Source organism: Crinia signifera, chromosome 6 (assembly GCF_055691185.1).
Source record: "Crinia signifera chromosome 6, ASM5569118v1, whole genome shotgun sequence".
Lineage (NCBI taxonomy): Eukaryota > Metazoa > Chordata > Amphibia > Anura > Myobatrachidae > Crinia > Crinia signifera.
The window spans coordinates 19,154,541-19,177,356 of record NC_139222.1 but is presented as its reverse complement, the minus strand read 5'-3'; the positions used below and the strand labels follow the sequence as shown (position 1 = coordinate 19,177,356).

The 22,816-nt window shown below is 43.6% G+C and overlaps 1 protein-coding gene across 1 annotated transcript in view; it reads right to left on the bottom strand.

Annotated features, from left to right (window-relative positions):
* Positions 1-22,816, bottom strand: part of LOC146009536 (uncharacterized) — a 783,885-nt gene that overhangs the window by 144,546 nt on the left and 616,523 nt on the right. Inside the window, 1 exon segment of the mRNA XM_083149979.1 lies at positions 20,614-20,862. Within this exon segment, the coding sequence (XP_083006105.1) occupies positions 20,614-20,862 (249 nt within the window).

The window sequence follows — 22,816 nt, the reverse complement described above, 5'->3', positions numbered from 1 at the left end:
TAAGGGGCCGCGACGCGATGCCCGCGATTTCCCATAGACCGTAATGTTAAAAGACGCGATGGACCCAATTTCCCATAGACAGCAATGTTAAAATAAAATGACAATGTGAAATTGGCCAATATGGCCACCGTTAACGCCACCCCGCTATTGATGCCAACCCGAAGCGTGGCGAGCGCAGCGGTACGCGTCCTCCGACCTTTTCATACCCCTACTATCCACGTCAGCGTGGAGTTGAGAATAGAAAGTGTGGCCAACGCACGCGGATACCTTCACAGGTATCCGCGGGCTTCACAGGTGTCCGCGTCCCCTCGCCACGCTTCGGGCTCGGTGGCTCGCTGCGCTCGCCACACTTTCTATTCTCAACCCCACGCCGACGTGGATAGTAGGGGTATGAAAAGGTCGGAGGACACGTACCGCCGCCCCTAGCGGGCTCGCTGCGCTCGCCACGCTTCGGGTTGGCGTCAATAGCGGGGTGGCGTTAACGGGGCCATGAAACATTTTTTTTTTAAAAACATATCCAATGTGAAATGGCCATATTGCCCCATTTCACATTGTCATTTTATTTTGCACATCATTTAACATTACTGTAATAATTTTAACATTGCTGTCTATGGGAAATCGGGTCCATTGCGTCTTTTAACATTACTGTCTATGGGAAATCGTGGGCATCGCGTCGGTCGCGTCGCGGCCCCTTATAATGGCCGCGACCGACGCGATTTTTTGGGCGCGATGAAAAAATCGGCAGCCCGGATAACTCACAAGTACCCTAATTTACAAAGCCGTCCTCCTCATTCATATTTTGAGCCCTGGTTATATAGGCTACAGAGGCTACCCTAACACTGACAGGGTCCTGGTTACAGAGGCTACCCTTACACTGACAGGGTCCTGGTTATAGAGGCTACAGAACTCCTGAGTAGGCTCTTTTATATGTGCAAAGGCTAAAGTGTAATATCATAAATGTAAATAACAGTAGAGGGCGCTATTGCCTGAATTCTGAATGTTTCATCTATGTAATCCTATGTACACATTTGTCAATACATTACTTTGAAGACCCAATGTGACTGCATTGTCCCAGGATTGAGACGCAAGGTCACAAACACGTGACTTGGTTTCATCTAAAATAACCAGACCGCGACCGTTGTCTATTGGGACAAACATGTTATAAACAAATGCAGTCTATATCCGCTCATAAGGGAATATACAGATTTCCCTTCTTGTCCTATCACCATTTATATTAATGAAATAATATCTGAATCAGAGGAATCAATAAACTCGGGGACGGTACCAAGGGACTGGTGCATAGCTAACGTAGTACCAATATGAAAGTAAGGCAGCAAAACTAACCTTGAAAAATTATAGACCGGTCAGCCTTGCATCCATTTTGGGGAAATATTAGAAGGAATAATAAGAGATAGTATCCAAAATTTCTTAGAACAGGAGAAAGTGATAAGTAAGGCTCAGCATGGGTTCGTCAAAAATAGATCATGTCAGACTAATTTAATTAGCATCTATGAGGGGACTTAGGGAAATCTGTTGATGTAATGCTGCTTGATTTCGCTAAAGCTTTTGACCCGTGCCTCATAAAAGGTTATTAATGAAACTAGGTAATTTAAGGTTAGGAGACAAAAATGTGTCATTGGATTAAAAACTGGTTGCACAATCGAGGACAGAGAGTGGTGATAAATGGCATACATTCCACCTGGAGTAAGGTACGAAGTAGAGGCCTGCAAGGTTCAATATTGGGACCCACCTTGTTTAATATATTCATTAATGATATTGAAAGTGATATAGTGAGTAAAATTGCAATATTTGCGGATGACACAAATAGTAATGCTCAGAAGAGGAGGTGGAAACACTACAGTGACTTAAACTTGAAAGGTGGAAAATGCAGTTTAATGTTGAAAAATGTAAAGTAATTCCTTATGTGAACAAACATGAACAAACTACTTATAGTCTAAATGGAGTAATAGGGAATTTTGCTGTAGAGAAGGACTTATAGATCATAGATGAAAAATTGGGTAGTAGTGCACAAAAGCAAACCGGATACTGGCATGCATTAAAAGGGGAACAGATTCAAGGGATGCCAATTTGAAAGTGCCTCTTACAAGACATTAGAGAGACCACACTTGGAATATTGTGTTCAGCTCTGGGCACCGCACCTTAAAAAGGACATAAATGAATTGGTACAGAGTAAAAGGTCTTGAATCACTAGACTACAAAGATAGGTTAACCAGGCTGAATATGTTTACACTGGAGAAACGGAGGTTAAGAGGTGATATGATTACTATGTTCAAATACAGGATTGGGAATTATATGGAACTGGGAGATGATTGGTCAGTAACAGGCCTATACTTAGGACACGCGGGCATGTACTGAGGCTCCAGGAAAATAAATACTGTGCTGAATTAAGATGAGGATTCTTCAAACCTGGATACATTTTTGCCCACTAAGGGAATAATATAGATATGACTTACTGAAGTCAGTAGTTACAAGTCAGATAGGTTGAACTCGATGGACTAATGTCTTTTTGCAGCCTTACTTACTATGTTACTATGTATAATGTTCTCACTGTGTCTGCAATACACTGGTGCACTGTTCCTGGGACCTTACACAGGTTCTCAGGACATAATTTTGCTCCCTTAGGGAATGTCGCTCTTGCTCCCTTAGGGAATGTCGCTCTATCTGCACATCCTGTACCTATGAGACGAGATTAAGAATTGCAGCCTCAGCACGACTCTCTTTTTTTTAGAATACTTAAATCAACATTCCATAAATCCTCTAACGGAGTTACAGTCCTGATTGTCTGCAGGTATTTACAGGCATTTTCAGATATATGACAGTCCAGTGTCCAGAACTAAACTGACCAGAATGAAAACCTACAGTACTCCCTTTTTCTTACAGAGTAACCTTTCAAATGTTTTATATAAAACACAGCACTTTTCTGAGGGTCCAATCAGGTCTCCTGTCTGGCACGCCAAATGTTATCCGGAATCCGGGATTGAAAAAATGCCCCGGGATTGGCATCCCTACTGCTTATTCTCTCTGCAATTAAGTAGATATTGGTGTAATTCAGATGTGTTCCATGGTATATTTATCTATACAATTGTCTGCTAGTTTCTCGTATGATTTATCAAGTGAATGATTATTATAATTGGCTGACTGACCATCAGGACAGGTATGTAAAACAGCACCAGCCATATTGCCTTGTCACCTTTGGAAAAGCTATGTGAGAGTAGTGAAACGCGTCAGTGCTCTGTGACTGTGGTAACTATGGACTTCACATCCAGGACACTATCAGACTTCTTGGGACATAGGAGGTCATTCTGGTTCACACGCAAATCTGCAGCTTTGTGTGTGCTTTAAACGCCGCCCGCATGAATGCAAGGCCCCCTCCTCGCATGCCGGATATCCCCACATGCATGCAAATGGCTGATTTGCATAATAATCCATATGCAGCTCGCGTGCGCATAAGAAATCCATTCATTGGTCACCAACCATCTCATGATTTCTAAGGTGCACACAGATCTAAAACACTGGGCGAGATGTACTAAGCCTTGAAAAGTGATAAAATGGAGAGTTATAAACAGCCAGCCAATCAGCTCCTACCTGACATATCACAGACTGTGTTTGAAAAATGTCAGGCAGGAGCTGATTGGTCGTTTGTTTATCACCCTCCATTTTATCACTTTTCAAGGCTTAGTACATCTCGCCCAATCAGCTCCTACCTGTCATTTTTCAAACACAGCCTGTGACATGGTAGTTAGGAGATGATTGGCTGGTGGGTTATCACTCTCCATTTGATCACTTTTCTAGCTTAGTGCATCTAGCGGCTACCTTGTACCGGAAGAGGGTGGGCAGTTGACATCCGGTAGCGTCAGCTGCCCAGCCGCATCATCGCCAAATAACCATGGGAATGCCCAGCATTTTGATGGGCACTGCTAGGTGCTAACATGATGGTGAATAAGCAATTTGGCGTGCCCTCTCGCACCAAGCCGCTGCACATGCACATAAATGCTTATGCACAGTCACTAAACATCTCTTCCCCCATGCGAACGCCCGAGGGAGGGATCTAATTAGTATGACATCAATAGACCACACACCATCTAGAGCTGGTTAATATATGTGGTGCATTACATAATACATGTGTGGCTCCAGGACTATGTTACTCCAGAACTACGTTACTATATTACTCCAGGTCTATGGCTCCAGGACTATGTTACTACAGTTACTATGTTAATCCAGGATTATGTTACTCCAGGGTCTATGGCTCCAGGACTATGGGCCTTATTCTAGTTCACTCTTTCTGACAAATTCCTTCTTAGATGGACAAAACCATGTGCACTGCAGGTGGGGCAGATGTAACTTGTGCAGAGAGAATTAGATTTAGGCAGGGCCGAATTAACAATGGGCCTGATGGAGCTACAGATCCAGTCCCACTCTCCAAATAGGCCCATTTTGTAGATGAGGACTGGGGCTTTCCAATGAGCCCGGCTCTGCGTCGCTAGCCCCTCGGGAACCGGAGATACAGCTGGGCAAAGCTGGAACGTTTTCCCTAGTGTAAAAGGGGCCAGTCCCTGCATTTTATGGTTTGAAAGGGGTATTATTTCAAATAACCGGGACCTACAATGTCCCTGTTTCTGGAGCATATTGTGAATTTTGGCTCAATCCGTTTGGTATAGTTTGTATTTTGGCTCAACCCATGTGGCAAAATGTGAATTTTGCCTTAATCTGTGTGGCATAATGTGAATTTTGACTCAATCTGTGTGCCATAGTGTGAATTTTGGTTCAGTCGGTGTGAATTTTGGCTCACTTCATGTGGCATAATGTGTAAGAGGCAAGTACTGTATAAGGGGGTTACATTCAGTAGCATTCATGGGAGACATTCCCCCGGCTGGTCATTTTAGCGATGTTGACAAACTCCAATCAGGAATAGTAACCCCATAATTGAGACTAACTTAATATCGGGTGGATTAATAATTCCAAAAACTACCTATCGCAATCCCCGAACCTTACAAATAAATTATTTGCGTTTGTCGAAATTAGGATATCCTTGTATGGAACCAGATACTATTATCCATTTATGAATATTTTGTTTATGATGTTTAGGTTGGCCTCAAAATGAGATTGTCTAAACAGACAGGGAGAACCACAATCTGCATGACTCTGTAATGGCTATTTTCTGCCCTTAAGCATACACGGGTAGGTATGCAATCATGGTAGTGGATAGGATAATATGGTGTTAGGAGTTTAGCTCTAATCTGGTATTTACTTATACAGACTGGTGACATTTAACAGAAATACCCAGTGGCGTAACTATATATTTTGCGCCCCCCCCCCCGCCAAACTTTTTCGGCGCCTCCCTCCCCCTCTCTCTCTCCCTCCCATACCCATACCTGACAGAGCCGCATCTGCGGTCACTGTCCCATCCAGTCTCCCTCAGTCTCCGCTGCGCTGCTCCAGTCTCCGCTGCGCTGCTACCCGGCCGCATCTGCGCCGCGGTCACTGTCCCATCACTCGCTCCCGGCGCCGGCTCCTGCTGATAATGAAAAGTGACTCTTAGAAAATGGCTGCCAAAACTGTCTGCAATACGGGGGCAGCCATTTTCTAAGTGTCAGTTTTCATTATCAGCAGGAGCCGGCGCCGGGAGCGAGTGACGGGACAGTGACCGCAGATGCGGCCGGGCAACTATAGCACCGCAGCCCCCCCCCCCGGCGACCATAGTTACTCTGCGCCTCCCCGCCACGGCGGGGGCTGCGGAGGCATAGTTACGCCACTGGAAATACTCCCACTATCGAGATCGACCTAACACTGGATTTTTCTTTGGAGTAATCCTCAAACCCCTCAAGTCCAGAGGTAAACACCCTATTATGGAGTCAAATTTAGCCCTGGGAGGGTGATGCACTATAAACATATGTTCTTAATAAATCTAACTTGTCTACTCGTTTACAGCTATCCGTTCTACTGTATGCGGTTATAACCTTTAACAAGAAATAAAAGTCCTATATACAGATCTGATTATTGACAGAGAAGGTTTCAAAACCAGAACGTAAGTTTTGTAAACCCTTAACAATATGACTAGGGACCTAAAGTAGAGAGAGACCTTATCCATAAGGAAATAATTTTCCCTCTAAGATATCTAGACTATGAAGTCAAACTCATATGCCGTAACATCCTAAAAAATAGTACATTATCTCCACCAGGCACCTCAGGATTTATAAAGGAAAATTTTTGCTATAAAACCTGGTTGGGAATACATCCCGTTCACGAGAGTCGTGGAAATTTTGTCAACACTACTTGGTACGTCACCTTGAAGGCTATAGTAGTCCTCAACCTACCTTTTTGGAAGCGTTTTTTTTCTTTCACCTGTTCTTTCTTTCACCTGTTCTTCTGTATCCGTGTAACTTTTTCCAACCATCAATTGATGTATTAAGATGACTTGGCCTATCAAATTGTAACTTTAATTGCTTAAAAGTGAAGTTCATTGATTTTAATATCAGTTTTTTTGACTGTTATCGTGAGAAAATGAATGTTTGAATTGTTATTAAGTATTTGTAAAGTATATCTTTTTATGCTTATAGCGAACCCCTGATGAAGTCCCTTTAGGGACGAAACGCGTTGGCAACATCAGTTTGCTAACCTGAAATATCTGAAATGCACTATTGAACTTTTTATGGTCTGGAATATCCACAGCTGCTTTGTGGAATAAGAGACTTTTTAATAACTGTTTATAAATTTTGGACTTTACGTTTATTTTGTTTTGAATCTTGTCGAAGGCCCATAGAGACCCAATAACTAAAGGTCTAAACAAGGGTGCCAACTTACAACTGCTATCTATATATACATATATATATATGTGTGTGTTACACCATAAGAATCACTGTTTTTTTTAAATCTACTTTGATTATTGATCATCAGTATGTATAGAAAACATAGGTACACTCTTACAATGATTTGTACTACAGTACTTCTATAAGTATACAGGCTTGTTGAATATTTTAGAGGGATACATATGGATTACCTGCAGTCAAGATGTAGGCACTCAGATTACCGAAACCAGCATCTTGATGGAGGGAATCCTGACGGCAAGTGTACTTACCCTACAACCTCAACCCTACCTTCAAAAATGCCCCTACATTGCTCCGTGTGTAGGGGCAATAGCGATGCGCGGCCCCACGCCTAGCTATCATCAGGCAATTAATATACAGCATGCTTGATAAATCTAGTTAATCACCTGTCAGGGCCAGTGTTCTCACCGGAGAACATTGGCCCTGTCAGATCACAAAGCACACACTGCTGACATATCGCTGTACAGCGATGTGTGCTGAGCAATCTTGCTGAGCAATTCTGAGTGATCTACATTGTTCAGATCGCTCAGCAACATCTCCCCATGTATAGGCCCACTTGTTGGCAATATTTTAAAACTATTTAGCAGCTCTTCCAACACACCCATGAGGTGGCTGCCAGGTGTCGTTTTTTTTTTGGGGTGTCGCCAGTAGCCATAATCCCCAGATATTCTTGGTGTTCCCCTAATGACGCCACAGTGATATGGAGTCGCCACTACACCTATCGGAGATGCATGACTGCTCATATACGTTAGAGTCCAATCATACCAGACAGCTGATGGTACGGCTGCACCTCAGAGTTAATATTGAGTTGCAGCTAATAATAGCCGGAACGTTTCCACTGTTTGGTACTTCCACCTTCTTCAAGGTGTTTCCGTTTCCTCGATTCTGGAATTGCTGTAGATTTTCCAGTGTGCAGGCTGCTGTCTGCATCAAGAGTCCCCGATTTATAATGGCATCTTCTTTTCCTAATTTTAGGAAATGGAGTAAAGTTTCCAGTCTCCAGGCACTGTATTAGATGTGTCGTCATTAATGCATAGTTGTATCTGCAGCTGGGGACACTGCCAGTGAAGAGGATCTGCACAGCGTTGGCTATTGAATATAGTCCACAATCCGCTGTGTTTGGCCTCTGTTGTTCCACATCCAGGATTTCCAGGCTTTGAAGCAGTTTTCTTGGCACAACATTCCCATAGAGTTCTCGCAGTTGTCTGCTAGCACAGGGGGTAATTTGCCATCCATCACTGTCCGCAATTTGTATTTGTCCATTATGATAACAGGACACGTAAAAGTGATTGTGATCCGTATCTGGGTGGATCTGTACTGCTGGCCCGGAGATGGGGTTGAAGGAGCCAGACGCTGCTCTCACTGTAGACTGCAAGCCTTCAACATTAAATTGTTTCCGCAGTATTTTCTGGGCGGCATCAATGACCCGATCACTCAGACCAATGTCTGACAGAATTTGGAGTCTATCCGTCCATGTCAGCCTTAAATAAGGCAGCCATAAGTTCTGTAAATATGTATGAAACACAGGTGTTAGAAAAATATAAAATAAATGTTAAAATAATTCAAGTTATGTGTTTGTACTAAACCAATGTCACTTACAACAACAAAAAATACACGTGGGATTTCGGCTCTGAATCAGCCATTTAATGAAGAGGGTTTCTGTATTCAAATATCCTCGTAGATTTGATTATGTAGGCCAGGAGTATTCAGTATGTAGTCCTCCAACTGGTCTAGAACTACACATCGCAGCACATCCTGCAATCAATTTGCTATTAATGCATGTAAACCTGTGACAGGGCTGTGATGTGTAGTTCCACAGCAGCTGGAGGGCCACATGTTGTATACCCCTGATTTATACCAAACCAGCCAAAGAATCAAATCGAAACAATTTGAATAGTAGAGGAAAAATTACAAATCTTAACCCCTTCCTGACGCAGCCAGTTTTTGCCTTCCTGACAGAGCCATTTTTTTCAAATCTGACATGTATCACTTAAGTGGGTATAACTTTTTTTTGCTTTTACTTATCCCAGTGATTTTGAGATTGTTTTCCCGTGACACATTGTACTTTAAATTAGTGGTGAAATTTGGTCGATACAGTTTTTTTTTTTGGGGGAAAAATACCAAAGTGTCGTGAAAAAATGGAACATTTTGCTATTTGCAAAATGTTCCATTTTCTGCTTGTGAGACAAATAATCATATCACTCAAAATAGTTAATAACTAACAAAGACCATATCTATTCTTTATTTTTAAATCATTATTTAAACCGCCTTTATTTTTTTTGGACGCTAGGGGGCAGCAGAGTCTAAATTTTACACTCAATGCATTTCAACGCTACTTTTGGCTATTCACTTTTTAACAGCCAATAGCAGCGATCGCCCAAGACGGGAGGCATCGCTGCCCCCCCTGGGCAATGAGGGAGGATGTCTGCTGTCAGGGACAGCAGACATTGTCCCTCTGCCACCTCGTCTCGAGACGGGGTGACAGTTTGAAGTCATGACGTATATATACGTCATGTGTCGGGAAGTACTTCCCGGCCAAGACGTATATATACGTCAAATGTCGGGAAGGGGTTAAACAGATTCAAAGGGAAAAATAAGATGGGATGTTGCCCATAGCAACCAATTAGTTTATACATTTTATTTATTTAATAACTTCTGGATGCTAATAGATTAAAATGTATTGATAGTTACGGACAGCATCCTGTCTTTAATAGAACTCCCATCTTAGTAAATTTAGCCCATTGACTTAAACAATTTGAATATGGGAAGAAAAAATTATAATCCTCAAACACATTCTTAAGGGAATATTTATAATATTTTCATAGAAAATCCCGTTTAATAAGAAAACTCTATTGATAATGATGAGTTGCAACAAATGAATTATGAAATGGAACAAAAAACAAAACTCTAAACTATTTTGTAATATTCAGATAAAAAATAAGCTTACCTTAGACTTCCACATTCTAAAACAGCGTTAAAGCAATAAGAAAACGCATATGTATAGCAATACAAACATAAAGCTACCACACAGCTCACTCTCATCCAATAACTGAGGATTCTGTGCCAAGCACAGCCTTTTTATATCACACCTGTGACATCACAAAGGCTGCCTGTGACTTCATCAGCCTCACTCCACCACTGAATGTAATGATTTATGTGCTTTATTTTAATGTTTATGTACATGTAGATCACTATCATGCTAAATATTTTATTAAAGATCGGCACTGATTAAGCAGGACATGATCTACAAAAAGTCATTACATAGCAAAGAAGAATAATTCGCTTTGTACAATTAGTTTATATGATTAACCAATAAATAATATACATTTCTTCCAATATTATTAAATAAAGAAAATATTCATTGTCAAAGAAATATGTATATAGATATATAGATATACTTGCAAAAATGAAAGCAGGCACTCCAAGGGGACTGTGAAAAAACGTTTATAATTCAGTGCATAAAAGACTGCGCCAATGTTTCGGGGCTGGCACGCCCCATTTTCAAGGCTAAAAGACAAAGTGAAGTGAAATAATAAATAGTGAGCTTACTATTTAAATAAGGTGAACAGAAGACATAGTCAGACCCGCTCCCTCCTTCCGCCACACCGCCCGGGGTGTCAGATGCCGGAAGGGGCCTGGTGGATGGAAACACGTCCCCAGCCTTCCTGTCTGTGAAACGCATGTATGGCGGTTGCTGTGGTGTGACACGCACGCCTTTGCCGGCTCCAAGCGGCACCTCCTGTCAGCGGGATGTATATGGGGCTGCTTGTGGCTTGGGAGGCTGCTGGAGAGACTGTGAAAAAAACAGTGCAATCAAAGTGAAATTATAGGAACATCAATATGCATTATTCAATATTAAAAAATTCCATGCAAATACAAAGTACACGTGTAAAGGTGTGGGTAGTGGAATTGGAGTGATGTGTGTATATGAAGGTGATCATATGATGCATATGATTAAAAAAGGAAGCTATATACACAAGTGTTACTGTCATACATGCTAGTGTATAAATGTATTTAAACAAGTGGGGGCGAAGTAAGTCATAAAAATGTGGCACGTAAATGTTAAATTAATGTAGGGTTGTATCAAAAGATACTGAAAATGTTACAGGTCGCCTATAACACTATTTCAGTGTGTTGCACTTGTTATGATAAGCGCAAATACATACAAAAAAATGTGATAATACATTTGAAACGTCGGTAATCTGAATTGGCTTCTGAGTCGTTTGTTTTTGGAGTGCCACCCACCTGCCAGCTGCTGTATTGGAGTGCATCGTCGTCTCCCGGGAAGGCACCCAGCCCTTGTGTATTCAGCGGAATGCCGGCCAAACCCCCTTTGAATATATATATATATATATATATATATATATATATATATATATATATATATATATATATATATATATATATAGCACATCCAAATCCCCTGAGGGAATAACTGGCACTCTGGAGACGGTTGAATAAACAAAGCAGGCAAATGTATTGAGGACGTTTTAAAGTCAGTAGATGATACACATCATTTGATTTATACTAAAGAAGTCTGACGAGTGCCTCTTCTATCTACTGACTTTTTGGGATCATCTATATCCAAAGAAGGCAGAAGGCACCTGAGCACTCCACTACATGATTGACGAGTGCCGGGTATACTACAAACTATATATATATATTGTGGATTTTCTTGTGTTTTACGGACGTGCATTGCTGACCTGTCTTGACAAAGGCCCTCTAGTGGCCGAAACGTCGACTGCATATACAAAGTAAGATGTATTATATCCTGAACAGTACCATTAAATTACCTCTGTGATCTTACTGGTGAGTGCTCCTTGTGGATCTTACACAGCTCTACACCTATGCTATTATTGGAACATCTGTGGATGTTTACTTAGTGGAGCACCCCTTGTGCTAACAAAGGCTGGCTGTGAGTGCGGATACTCCGAAATATATATATATATGTATGTAATTTAATTCTGCACAATAAAATGATGTCTTTTCTACAGCGCATTGCTGTAATTCTGGTACATTATCATGCAATGATGCCACAGTCAGTTATTTATTACACATTCACTGGGACCACTTAATAAGCGAAGGTCTGGCCCTACGTATCAGGTGTACACACTATACAATGTGCACTATGTATTATTCAGGTCAGCATCAGAACGATATACCTTAGAATCAGTGGTGTAGATAGGAGCCATGGTGCCCGGAGCAAGGGCATGCTTCATGCCCTCTGCCCCCATTTGTAGTAGGCGGGGCTCTTGCATGGCAAAAAGGGGGCATAATGCCCATTGCACATTTTAGGGAACTTTGTAATACCCATTACACATAAAGCCACATGCCATAGTGCCACACGATGCCCATTACATACTATATAACAAACCGTAATGCCCATTACACATTTGACACATAAGTGCAACTTACCTACATTGCTAGGAACTGCTTGCCAGGGGCTTCATGCTTGATGCCATGCAGGACTGAAATAGCTTGATGCCAAGGGGGACTTCAGGGGGACTGAAATAGCTTGTTGCTAAGGGGGAATGCAGCCCACTCACCCACCCACCTCTTCAGCTCCCTACCGCTATTTTCAATTCATATGTCTCCTGCTGTACCACTAGCCAATAAGCGCTCGCAGTCCAGCAGCCAATGCTGCTTCTGATTGGCTGCTGGACCGCAAGCGCCTAATGGCTAGGCCAGGCCAGTAAAGAGGACCTGCAGGGGAGAACGAACTATCACCAGCAGAGGCTGGCCAGGCCTGAATCCCTTAAAATGGATTCAGTGACCAATAGTCAGTGGCCAGGCTGACTAGCCCCCCTGCCTAATGGTGCACATGAGTAATGGTGAGCCGGCCCAGCATCCCCCTTTGCCTTGGCAACAGCCTGGAGGAAGAACCACTGTCTGGAAGCGCCTGAGTGTCTCTGGTTCCAGAGCGACCGGCACCAGAGACGCGATCCCCGCCGGAGACGGAAGCCACAAGGAGAACTAGCGTCTCTGGTTGGCCGGCAACCAGAGATACGGCCCACCCGCATCTGTTGCCATCTCTAAAGATCACACTGGGTGCACACATTAGGCCTAATTCAGACCTGATCGCAGGACATATTTGTTTTCAAAATGGCCAAAAGCATGCTGATCCACTGCAGATGGGGCAGATGTAACATGTGCAGAGAGAGTTAGATTTAAGTGAGTTATTTAGCTTCTGTGCAGGGTAAATACTGGCGGCTTTATTTTTGCTCTGCAATTAAGATTACAGTATGAACACACCCCACATAACTCTAACTCTCTCTCTCTGCACTTTAGGTTGGGTTTTACTTCAAAGTGAGATCTATATTGCAGTGTAAAAATAAAGCAGTCAGTATTTACCCTGCACAGAAACAAAATAACTCACCCAAATCTAATTCTCTCTGCACATTTTACATCTGCCCCCCTGCAGTGCACATGGTTTTGTCCATCTAAGAAGGATTTTGTCAGAAAGAGTGAACTAGAATAAGGCCCTATGTTACCATGTTACTCTAGGTTTATGGCTTCAGGACTTCTTGTGACATAGGGGGTTATTCTTATTCACTCGGAAAGGCACAATCACTCTCTAATGTACAAAACCATATGCACTGCAGGTGGGGCAGATGTAACATGTGCAGAGAGAGTTACATTTGGGTGTTTTATTGTTTCTGTGCAGGGTAAATACTGGCTGCTTTATTTTTACACTGCAATATAGATATCAGTTTGAAGTACACCCCCCCCCCCCACACACACACACAAATCTAACTCTCTCTGCACATGTTACATCAGCCCCACCTGCAGTGCACATGGGGCCTTATTCTGGTCGATGCGTAATTTTCCGAATTCTTTCGGATGGCGTTTTTTAGCCGTCTGCGCATGCGTGGGCAACGCTATGCGCATGTGCCACGCAAGGTCTCCGTACTCGTTCTCACTAATACCGTACAGAAATGTGCACCGCATTCACTCGGGAAATATGGGCGTAATATGGGCGTCATTCGGAACTACACAGGGGCGTAGTTTCAAAGTGGGCTAAACAGGGCGTACACGAGGGAGTGCACTAATTCTGGTAGGCATGCATTCGGACAGCACACCGAATGCACACGAACAAAAAGGCAGGAAATATGCGGTCTTCATAAGCAAGTATTGCTTTGCGGACACCACTCGGTCATGCGCTAGGCATTCGGAATGCCCAATCAGTATGGGCGCACCTGAACATGCACCTAATATGCATACATAAAACCTAGATAAAGGGGTGACAATGAATATATAGCACTTCACATGATGTAAGGGTTAATGTCTGTAATGAATGTGGTAGTAATGTGTTTAAGTATCTATTAGGATTTAATTGATTTCAATTCCAAACAAACACTTTTTAATGAGGTAGCCTAATTGCATAAGTGGGTCATGTGACCGATTTCGGAGTTCAGATAATAGTGGTGAGTTTTGCGAAAATACACCGCATCGGTGCGTACGGGCAAGTTCCCGTCCGTTCTGACGCGGTATGACCGTGCAAACGCTGTAAGACCGTGCAGAATATGTGTGTGTCCACCGCACACGCAAGGTTTGGATGCCGTCAGTAAAGACGCCCTGTTCTTCTAGTGGGAGTCCGTCCGTATGCGGAGGTCCGGTGGGCATTTCTTCGTACGATGTTCGCACAGCGTGGCGTGCGGACCACTCCGAAAGAATTCGGAAATTTACGCACCAACCTGAATAACCTCCATGGTTTTGTCCATTAGAGAGTGAATGTGCTTTTCCAAGTGGATCAGAGTCCGTGCACTGAGCAGGTTAATTTTTGTGGTGCATTACATAATAAATGTGTGCGGCTCCAGGAAATTGTTTTAGCAAACCAGATTGTTTTTATTATTGTATTTATTGTTATATTTTCATCCCTAATCATTCACTATTGGGGTAATCAGACGTCGTGGTCATGTGTTTGTACCCAGGTCACTGTAACATATTAATGCTGTGTAGGACCAAGGATTTCTCCGTCACTTATGGAGTCCCCTGTCTGTAAGCCCCTCACTACGCTGTAATGCTAATCCCTCACGGCGTTGGATGTGTGTATATAGAAGAAAAGATCCTACCCCGTAGGCGCTTGACATGATTTTCTTCACTATCAGCTGCGATAGGGGGTGGTCAAACCCCAAATAACAGAAAAACACACAACAAATGGAAAATTTTTGGACACTATAGACCAATTGGACTAATTTTACAAATGTAAACAAAACATTTCATAAATAAGTAAATGGCCAATTAAGAGAAATGGACAATAATAATAATAAAATACAATAAAATAAATGCTCCAATAATATATGTATTTAGAGGGAAATTATAAAAAGAATGCTAGTGCACTAGACTGCTAAAAAAACTTTCAGTACGATTCCTGGTCAGTGCTTGGTTCCTGTCCGTTCCTATTTTGCCCTTGGTAAACTTTTTGATTGATAGGATAAAGTTAGTACATATTTACCATCCACCTTAAATGTAGCACAGTCCAGCTCTGATGTTTACCTCCTTGGCAGGTGCAGTCGACTTGGTCCTATAAAAGGGATCCAGTCCACTGATGGAGGATAGCTGGCGGCGTTAGGCTCCAATGAAAAGCTCTTGTGCTGGTGGAGATGTATAATGTGGCATTAGGGCTGGTTCGGAAGGGTCCAAGGCTTGAGGTTGAAAAGATTCAATATACCCAGGTACTTGGCAGAAAGTGGAAGATGCACTGACGCGTTTCACCATTTCAAACGGCTTTATCAAAGGATAGGAGCATGCTGTCACTGGTGGGACTTATATACTAGATAAGGAAGTGATAATTGATCACATGATACCAGGTCACATGTTACATGGCATACACTAATTGGTCCAATTGTGGAAAAAAATAAAATCACTGGCGGAAAGGAAGGCTTATTATGCTACTAGTACCGTTATACTTTGTGGCTTTGGTGGGGACCATTGTCCTATCGTGACAAGCGTACGGTTCCTCTCAAGAATTCATTGTTCGGGTTCTGTTCACGAATTATCTGCCAGCGTTCCATCACACAGTGGGTGGGAATACATCAAGGCTTTTGCGATGTTAGGTGTGTCGCTGTAGACGCACGCTAGCAGTTTGCTGGTGATCTTTTGCATTTTAAAATCATGTGGTACTCAAGCCCACACTGATTAACAGTGGGGTACGAGACATATTTAAGTATTTTAATTCTTTTATGTGACAAATAATCATTTTATTAAAAAGATCCCGGGATTCCCTTCTCAGTTGGAAGCTGCGGTCTCATATTGACTAAAGACCTGGTGCCAGGAAAAGAGGACTCTGCTGAAGTACACGCATTTTAATGGGACTATAGACACTGAGGGGGACATTTGCTGATAAGTATTCTACTTCACTTGTGCTGTTGCTATGGGAAACCAATCAGATCCTGAAGTAAAATACACATCTTAGTAAATTTCCCCCAGAGCGTGTATAAGGTCCTATAAACTAAATGTCCAGATCCGCAAGAAGCCTCTTTCCGTTAGCCGTCCATCGCCTGAACAATCCCATCAAAGCGAATGCAATCCCAATATCAACAGCCAAACAACATGTCCCTACTTGGCGACCTGACCACCATAGTCGTAGCTAGAAATAAAATGCTTGTAATGTCTTTATGTAATATATGTAATGTCCCCCCCCCCCCTTTCATCCCTGCTTGATGCTGCACTGTAATCCACAAAGAATTCCTAGTGTGCGCAAGCATACATGGCCAATAAAGTTGATTCTATTCTATACATACATACACACTGCTGGTGGGAGGGGGGAGCGGGATATAGAGACCGACTGAGATCTGAGGGGAGACCTGGAGAATATATTGCCTGACAGACCTGTTTTCAAGGCTGCAGTGTTTGCAAATGGACAAAACCATGCTGCGCCGCAGGTGGGGTAGATGTAACATGCAGAGAGTTACATTTGGGTGATTTATTTTGTTTCTGTGCAGGGTAAATACTAGCTGCTTTGTCCTTACACTGCATTTTAGATTTCAGTTTGAACACACTCCACCCAAATCTAACTCTCTCTGCACATGTTACATCTGCCTCATCTGCAGTGCAGCATGGTTTTGCCCATCTGCAAACATTGCAGGTCTGAATTAGGCCCCATGTGTGAAGAAAAAACAGCAGGACAGAGGCGCTGAGACAGGAAGCACAGAGAGGAGGAGCCTAGGTGAGGAGTAATAACTGTGAAGTGTGCGGTCAGCGCTGAGTCCGTCATTTGCAGCTTTCCCTCCATGCTGGGGGTGGGGCTTAAAGTGATGGGCACTATGAATCCCTGCACCCAGAAACCCTATCAGCACCGGTAACTCCGCCCAACTCCTCCCCTCACCTGAAGGCAGTAACGTGCGCTTGCTTCAGCTACGATTACCCAGCAACCGATAATTGTTAATATTTAAATGAAACTTCACTTTGTCCTATCTAGAAACACCCGGCTTATTAAAGTCTTATAAATAGTCTTAAAACATGAGTCAGGAGACACCAAGAACACATTTATTACAGGCCGCATGTTATTAATTCAGCTTTAATCAATATCTATAATCTTCTAGAAGGTGCAAAATAAATAACAAGTATTCTCTGATTGGTTACCCATAGCAACATGTCATTTTCAATAGAACAGTCATCTTAGTTAATAAAAACCTTACTGTGTCCATGTACCCGACAATAACAGGCCCATAAGGGTTACGACGTAAGCCGTATCCAATGCCCAAATACTAAATGTTCTCCATAGACGGAGCATGGTCCCGGCCTACGCCCCCTTATATCGCGTACACTCAGTCGTTATGACTACACCTATGAGTAACGCAAGCACAGTAAGAAAAAGAAGGTACTTGTGTAATATCTGGGCACCCGATTTTGTGATTGTATGCCTTAAGTTAAGGCATACAATCAGATGCGATTTTCCATAGGAATCAATGTGAAATGGTTCCTGAGACCATTAGGGTCAATGTGAAATGCCCCCCAGGCCCCCCCATTGTTTGTATGCTCCCTCATTGTTAACGCCACCCCACCATTAACGCCAACCCGAAGCGTGGCGAGCGCAGCGAGCGGCGGCATTACGTGTCCTCCGACCATTTCATACCCCCACTATCCATGACGGCGTGGAGTTTATTTTATATAGTGTGGCGAGCGCAGAGAGCCACCGAGCCTGAAGCGTGGTGAGCGGACGTGTAATACCTGTGAAGTAATGCGCTGCACTCACCACACTAAATAAAATCAATCATCAATCACCATACTATATAAAATCATGGGGGTATGAAAAGGTCGGAGGAAGCGTACCGCCGACACTCGCCACGCTTCGGGTTGGCGTTGATGGTGGCGTTAACAATGAGGGGGCATACAAACAATGGAGGGGCCTGGGGGGCATTTCACATTGACCCCAATGGTCTCAGGGACCATTTGGGAACATTTAACATTGATTCCTATGGAAAAATCGCGTCCATCGCATTTGGTTGCATGCGATGCGATGCACGCGATTTTTCCGACCCGATGAAAAAAACGGGCGCCCACATAATACACAAGTGCCAAAAAGAATGCAATGTATTTGAGCTCAGCTATATGTGCACACCTATATGACATCACATACATACATGCACACCTATATGACATCACATACATAAACACCTATATGACATCACATACATAAACCCCTATATGACATCACTCACATACATACATACATACATACATACATACATGCGTCCCTATATCTCTAGTCCATTACATGGCATTTGCAGTTTTACCCCAGGACCTCAAACCACAATAAACATAAATTCACAACCATGTGGGTTCTACGTGTAATATAAGGGAATATAGCACCGGGGTATTTAACCACCCTCAATACTCAGTGATGGTAATATACCTTGGTGTACACTATCTGTAACTAAATCCATGTCTGCTTGGTAGTTACATTAATCATATACACAGCTGTTACACTGGGCCTCATTCAGACCTGTTCGCTAGGCTGCATATATTCACGGCCTAGCAAGCAATTAAACGCCGCCCGAATCCCCTCACATGTGGCCGCGCGGAAGAGAAATAATTCGATGGTCAGTCAACATCGAATTATTTTTTTTCTCCCTTTGCAAATAAAAGTGAGCCTAGACTTACTGTTATTCTGCCTGGAGCTGGGCGAATTCGGGGTGGGTGCGGCCCTCAACGTGCCTGTGCTCGCAGGGGTATGCCCAGCTTTTGTATGGGCGCACCCATAAATCGCTGTGTGGTCCTCTGCCCGCACCGTGCCAGCCCATCCCAGACCAATCACCTCGGGGAGTGTAACACTGTCCGGAGACATTCGCTGTGGGGGTTTGCACATGCACAAATTTGCGCATGTGCAAACCCCAAACACCGGACAGGGTAGCGAATTCGGCCCGCACCGAGCTTGTCTGAATTGTCCCCAATATTTAGTATCGACATAACACCATTTCATGCAGTTCAGCTCACTGACACTGTCTTTTTCCTTTGTGAGTTTTCTGGTGTCTACGAAGAGTCGATTTGTTTGCGAAACGTTTACCACACTCAGGACATGGAAAGGGTTTCTCACCTGTGTGACTTCTCTCATGTATAACGAGCTGTGATTTTCTTCTAAAACATTTCCCACAGTCAGAACATGAAAATGGTTTCTCACCTGTGTGACTTCTCTCATGTATAACCAGCTGTGATTTTTCTCTAAAACATTTCCCACAGTCAGAACATGAAAATGGTTTCACACCGGTGTGCAGACTCTGATGAAAAATGAGAGCTGATTTGTGTGTAAAACATTTCCCACACTCGGAGCATGGAAAAGGTTTCTCACCTGTGTGACTTCTCTCATGTATAACCAGCTGTGATTTTTCTCTAAAACATTTCCCACAGTCAGAACATGGAAATGGTTTCTCACCTGTGTGACTTCTCTCATGTATAACCAGCTGTGATTTTTTTCTAAAACATTTCCCACATTCAGAGCATGGAAATGGTTTCTCTCCTGTGTGACTTTTCTGATGTTTAAGTAGACTCACTTGCTCTGCAAAACATTTCCCACACTCAGAGCATGCAAATGGTTTTTCACCCGTGTGACTTCTCTGATGATCAAGAAGACGTGGTTTTTCTCTAAAACACTTCCCACAATCCAAACATGCAAATGGTTTCTCACCTGTATGACTTCTGAGATGAGTAAGAAGATTTGATTTATCTGTAAAACATTTCCCACACTCAGAGCATGTAAATGGTTTCACACCGGTGTGCAATCTCTGATGAATAATAAAACTCGAATGGTGTGCAAAACATTTTCCACACTCGGAGCATGGAAATGGTTTATCACCGGTGTGACTTCTCTCATGTTCAACAAGATGGGATTTTTGTATAAAACATTTCCCACATTCAGAGCATTCAAATGGTTTCACACCTGTGTGTTTTCTCAGGTGTACAACAAGATGGGAATTCTGTATAAAACACTTCCCACACTCAGTGCAGGAATAAGTATTATCACCTGTATGACTTCTCAGATGTGTAAGAAGATGAGATTTACATGTAAAACATTTCCCACACTCAGAACATGGAAATGGCCTCTCACCTGTGTGACTTTTCTCATGTGTAACAAGATTGCATTTATGTGTAAAACATTTCCCACACTTAGAGCATGGAAATGGTTTCTCATCCGTGTGACTTTTCTCATGTGTAACAAGATTGCCTTTATTTGTAAAACATTTCTCACACTTAGAGCATGGAAATGGTTTCTCATCTGTGTGAGATATCTGGGGCCTAACAAAAACTGACTGATCTATAGAACTCTTACCAAATTCACAGGATAATACTGTATCACCTTTCTGAGCTGTACTGTGTGTAGCAATATCTGAATTATCAGGAGAACGTTCCTCATTATTAAAAGGACCAGATGAAATATCTGCACTGGGAAGTTCTGGATGTGGAATTAAGATATTGGGATTTTCTCCTTGAGGATCTTGTATGATGTCCTTATCTTCTAGTTTATCGTCTGAAGACACAATGAGATCTCCCTCCGAGGTATTCCTGCTTGTGCGCCCATCTAAACAGAACAGATGTACTATATGAAAACAGACAGAACTGCTTCAGCTGAGGGTCAGATGTACATAGATGTCTCAGCACTTAGTTACACTTAACATGTCTATGACTGAGCTGATCACCTTCCCACCGGTATACGGTCATTGGGTCGACAAGAGGAAGGTCTTTGTGCATTGGGTTGACCACTGATGGTCGACAAGGATCAACATCTCACAAGGTCGACATGTGGTTAGGTCGACAGGGTCATTCAGTCGACATGGGGTTTTTCACTTTTCTTTCTAGAGCCGTCATGTGCCGACAGGTAGTATTACCTACTATTATTATCTACTAGGGCGGGGTGGGAGAATAAAATAGTGTGACAAGCGTAGCGAGCCATGCAAGGGAACGTGGTGCAATGTCGACATTCTGGACAAAAAAAAAAGATCTCTGGGCAGGTAACACACAGTGACATGATGTGAGGGGGAGAGCAGGAGTATAATAGGGGCTGATGGCTCCTGATGTATGAGATACACCAGAGTGTGGGGAGGAGACTGGTCAGATCTCTGGGCTGGTAACACACAGTGACATGATGTGAGGGGGAGAGCAGGAGTATAATAGGGGCTGATGGCTCCTGGTGTATGAGATACACCAGAGAGTGTGGGGAGGAGACTGGTCAGATCTCTGGGCTGGTAACACACAGTGACATGATGTGAGGGGAGAGCAGGAGTATAATAGGGGCTGATGTCTCCTGATGTATGAGATACACCAGAGAGTGTGGGGAGGAGACTGGTCAGATCTCTGGGCTGGTAACACACAGCGACATGATGTGAGGGGAGAGCAGGAGTATAATAGGGGCTGATGGCTCCTGATGTATGAGATACACCAGAGAGTGCGGGGAGGAGACTGGTCATATCTCTGGGCTGGTAACACACAGCGACATGATGTGAGGGGAGAGCAGGAGTATAATAGGGGCTGATGGCTCCTGATGTATGAGATACACCAGAGAGTGCGGGGAGGAGACTGGTCAGATCTCTGGGCTGGTAACTCACAGTGACATGATGTGAGGGGAGAGCAGGAGTATAATAGGGGCTGATGGCTCCTGATGTATGAGATACACCAGAGAGTGTGGGGAGGAGACTGGTCAGATCACTGGGCTGGTAACACACAGTGACATGATGTGAGGGGAGAGCAGGAGTATAATAGGGGCTGATGGCTCCTGATGTATGAGATACACCAGAGAGTGCGGGGAGGAGACTGGTCAGATCTCTGGGCTGGTAACACACAGTGACATGATGTGAGGGGAGAGCAGGAGTATAATAGGGGCTGATGGCTCCTGATGTATGAGATACACCAGAGAGTGCGGGGAGGAGACTGGTCAGATCTCTGGGCTGGTAACACACAGTGACATGATGTGAGGGGGAGAGCAGGAGTATAATAGGGGCTGATGGCTCCTGGTGTATGAGATACACCAGAGAGTGTGGGGAGGAGACTGGTCAGATCCCTGGGCTGGTAACACACAGTGACATGATGTGAGGGGGAGAGCAGGAGTATAATAGGGGCTGATGGCTCCTGACTCCCCCTCTGGGCAGATACATTGCCCTCAGTAGTCTGTACTGACAGAGGAGGGTGCAGGATAAGAGGCCGCTGTAGTGACAGAGGAGGGTGCTGGATAAGAGGCTGCTGTAGTGACAGAGGAGGGAGCTGGATAAGAGGCTGCTGTAGTGACAGAGTAGGGTGCTGGATAAGAGGCTGCTGTAGTGACAGAGGAAGGTGCGGGATAAGAGGCTGCTGTAGTGACAGAGGAGGGTGCTGGATAAGAGGCTGCTGTAGTGACAGAGGAGGGTGCGGGATAAGAGGCTGCTGTAGTTACAGAGGAGGGTGCGGGATAAGAGGCTGCTGTAGTGACAGAGGAGGGTGCAGGATAAGAGGCCGCTGTAGTGACAGAGGAGGGTGCAGGATAAGAGGCTGCTGTACTGACA